The sequence below is a fragment of the Macroventuria anomochaeta genome (genome assembly GCF_010093625.1).
Source record: "Macroventuria anomochaeta strain CBS 525.71 unplaced genomic scaffold BU25scaffold_35, whole genome shotgun sequence".
Classification (NCBI taxonomy): Eukaryota; Fungi; Ascomycota; class Dothideomycetes; order Pleosporales; family Didymellaceae; genus Macroventuria; species Macroventuria anomochaeta.
Genome location: NW_022985396.1, coordinates 412,493 through 416,380, shown reverse-complemented (window position 1 = coordinate 416,380; position 3,888 = coordinate 412,493). Strand labels below are relative to the sequence as shown.

Here is a 3,888-nt window from a genome sequence, read left to right as displayed (position 1 = left end):
TGACAGATAGGGGTAATAGGGGTTGACAGATAGGGGTAATAGGGGTTGACAGATAGGGGTTGACAAAATAGGGATAATAGGGGTTGACAGATAGGGGTAATAGGGGTTGACAGATAGGGGTAATAGGGGTTGACAGATAGGGGTAATAGGGGTTGACAGATGTATAAGGACTGGTTGGCTGCAAGCCGTGTCAGTATGACAAATATGGACAAGACTGGGTGCGCACTAGGGGTATGTACAAACGCTCAGGTGCTTGCAAGCTCTACAAAGAAGAAAGCTTATATCAAATCTCCAGAGGATTGCAAGTGGGTATCAATCATTGAGACGATCTCCGCCACCGGCATCAAGCTTCAATGCCTAGTCATCTTCAAGGGCAAGCATCTACAATCCACTTGGTTCCCAGCCCAAGGCACGCCGAATTGGCTCTATACAACATCCAAGGACGGCTGGACGTCTAATTTGATTGGCTGCGAATGGTTACAGCGTATTTTCATACCAAATACTTCACCATCCTCCGGTGACTATTGCCTGCTCCTTCTTGATGGCCATGGCTCCCATACACCTATTGACTTCATGTGGCTCTGCAAGCTCAACAAGATACACCTCCTATACCTCCCAGCTCACGCCTCCCACCTGCTGCAACCTCTTGATCTTGCTCCTTTCTCTGTTCTGAAAACACACTATCACAACAAGATCCAAGCTCTCTCCACCCTTGATGACACAGCACCTGTTAAGAAGGAGCGCTTTGTTATATCATACAACAAGGCAAGAGAAGAAGCTCTATCCAATCGTGTAATAAGAGTTGGCTGGAGGGCTGCTGGCCTCTGTCTGTACAACCTGAGTCTAGTACTACTATCATCCCAAGTAACAGCACGCCCCTGTACTCCTCCACCCACCCAGGCCTCAGCAGCTGCCTCAAAATTGATATATGCTACACCTCGGAGCTCACAGGCTCTATATAAGGTCCAGCAACAGCTGTTGTTGTTGGAATCTCTCTCACAAAGTACGTGGCTAGTGCTTGGCAAGGCAGGCAAAGCTATTGCAGCAGCAAACACCAGAGCAGCCTGTAACGATGCAGGCCAGTAGGGAAGATGTCTGAAGTAAGTGTGAGTCCACTACGAGGCATATGGGAGTGCTGGGACATTGAGAACACTAGGATTGAATTCCCTACACCTATAGGTCTTGTACAAAAGGATACAGAAAAACTGCTCTATCTAACAACTGTGTCGGATTGATTAAATATACAGTTCGGAGGGGAATCGGAACTACCCATGTCTAGGTGACACAGAGGTAGTTAGCGACAGGAAGGAGAGCGGTGTGCTGAGTCCCGCAGGGACCACACGTTATTGGAGCGCTTTTGGTCGAAGGCGTTACACAGCCCAGCTAGAAGCTGAGAATCAACGGTTGAAACATCAACTAGATCATCACAAGATTACCCGTACAAGAAAGCGAGTTCAAGTTAATCCAAATGAGCGATTCAGCAACGTTGAGGCTATACAAGCTGCCATCAACTGAGCAGCAGCTCTACAGGCTCAACAAGCAGCTTCTTCAGCAAAGAGAGTAGCTCAAACAGTTGCAACAACTACAGCAACTCTTGCTTTTACCTCTATGTGTACACAATGGCAAATATGATTATCGTTGTTGAGAAAATTGCAACTCCGTACTATATGGCTGCTTTAGGTGGGGTGGCTGGAAACTATATGTGGCCGGAAAGTATATGGCCGAGCTTACCGCATGTGGTTTGAGAAAATGGTCGGCCGACCACCATCGTACCTTTCTTTGGGGAGTAAGCATATGGAACACTTACAGTACGATCAAAATCCTGACATTTGTACAGCCAGCCGTTCTTGGGTGAGATGTGCGCTGCGGCAGGAGCAGGTCCGATGCCTGACTTCTCCCAATTATGGCGAACAGTACTGATGTTAGGCAGGTACCAAAGCAAACCGATTGCCATAAAGCAGCACCGATGAGACCCTATATCAGGCGATGCTTCTTTGGTGCTGAGTACCGTAGTCGACCTTGAGATGTCCGTAACCGGCATTTCCACCAAGCCGTATACTGAGTACCGAGACGACCACGATAGACGCGCATACGAAGAGTCAAGTTTGGAGGCTGTGGAGGCAGTCAAGGGCAAAAGGGTTCAGATAGATCCATCATCCGATCGTCAACAAAGCGAAAGCTAATATTCGCTGGCCAACTAGCCAGCACCTCTGGCATGAGCATTGCGATGTTCGCGCCAAAAGCACTGAAAAGCATGACAGTTGACATCTCTCTTGCTCTCACAGATGACCTGAAAAACGTGCCTCGGTCCTATGGTGACACCGTCCGGGACCATGGGCCAGTGACGGGTTTTCAGAGCGGCGCAACAGTCGCTGGCAAGACCTTTGCGTGGGGCTTCATTGATGGCCTCAGTGACGTTGTCAAGCCGTACACCAAACTCATAAGAGCATTGCTGAAGCAAGGCATGCAGAAGGAATGTGGCTTATCGAACAAGGTAGGTATGGTGCCGATGAAGTAGCGTCCATTACTTCGAGGTTTGAAGCGTTGAAGAAGAAGAAAACATGAAGGTATTGCTGTCCGTAACGGTGATTGTAGCTTCAGCAAAGTGAGGCGCTAGTCCTAGTTCTGGCTCCAATGATATCGTTCATTCGGGACCTGACTGCACCTCTCATCTAACTTAACGCATAGGCACCTACACTACAGTCTATCGAAGACCTTTTGTCGTAGGGAGTGAAGAAATCCACCGATTGCCATCTGTTTGCTAGCGGTCTGCTGCACTGATTGTCCAGCTCATTTGTTTAGCTCCGTTTGCTTCCCCACCCCTTCACTGCTATTCCCTTCTACTATATTATCTTGATCAATTCCTGCCAATAGCTCTAGGGATCAATTAAAATCTAAACCCTTCAACAATCAGTCATCGGAACGGCTCAATCGTTAGCAGCATTCAATCGCTTGTATCCAACAAACAACCTCAATACGATCGCTTCTACCTCTTACTTCACAATGAAGCACTTCGCCATTCTTTCACTTCTTGCGGCTCTTGCCACCGCATCGCCCCTCGCGGTTGCTGAACCGGATCCTATTGGCGTTGCTGAATCCGAACTTGCAGCCCGACAGCTGCGTAGCACCTCGAATGAGCTGGGGACAGGCAGCAGCTCAGCGTGTCCCAGGGCTATCTTCATCTGGGCACGAGCTTCTACTGAACCAGGTAACATGGTAAGAGCAGCCTCTTGTTCGAGTTCGAGTTGACCGTACGAGTAACTTCCTCTAGGGTATCTCGGCTGGACCCATCGTTGCTCGAGAACTGAACGACGAGTATGGCGCCTCGCGCGTCTGGGTTCAAGGCGTTGGAGGGCCGTACGCCGCTGGTCTCGCTGAGAATGCATTGCCTGCCGGTACATCTGCAGCTGCCATCAGGGAAGCCCAACGTCTTTTCAACCTTGCCGCCAGCAAGTGCCATAGCACGTCCATCGTTGCCGGCGGCTACAGCCAGGGTACTGATGTCATAAGTAACGCTATTTCTGGACTCAGCGCTGCTGTCCAGAACTAGATTCAGGGTGTGGTACTTTTCGGCTACACCAAGAACCTACAGAACCTGGGAAGAATTCCTGTCTTCCCTACTACAGTGAGTGGACAGAAGTCTGTTCGCGCTAAAAGCTTGGGCCGCAATCTTGACTTTTGAGTGAATATTCACACCTCAATATCTCAATAACCACACGGTGAAAACTGAATCTGATTGCAGCAATTGAATGCTCTGAGTCTCAATATTTAGTCTGGTAACCCTGGGCTCGCTCACAGGCTCTGAGGCGCCTCGGCATTGAGTAGATGAGCTGCCTGATCAGTCTATCGGGAAGTGCTGCCCATGCCTCTTTCATACCCTCACAAAAG

At 49.3% G+C, this 3,888-nt stretch overlaps 2 protein-coding genes across 2 annotated transcripts; both read left to right on the top strand.

Moving 5' to 3' along the window:
* Positions 1–2,197: 2,197 nt before the first annotated feature.
* Positions 2,198–2,431, top strand: BU25DRAFT_302568 (uncharacterized protein; the record flags this gene model as incomplete). Its single annotated transcript, XM_033702012.1, has 1 exon — positions 2,198–2,431. A coding segment is annotated over one exon (234 nt), but the record flags the coding sequence as incomplete, so codon positions are not given.
* A 572-nt stretch (positions 2,432–3,003) lies between these two features.
* BU25DRAFT_461862 (carbohydrate esterase family 5 protein) lies at positions 3,004–3,550 on the top strand (the record flags this gene model as incomplete). Its single annotated transcript, XM_033710481.1, has 2 exons — positions 3,004–3,216; positions 3,272–3,550. 2 exons carry the CDS (start codon positions 3,004–3,006, stop codon positions 3,548–3,550), a joined length of 492 nt encoding a protein of 163 aa, XP_033557972.1.
* Between the last annotated feature and the right edge of the window lie 338 nt (positions 3,551–3,888).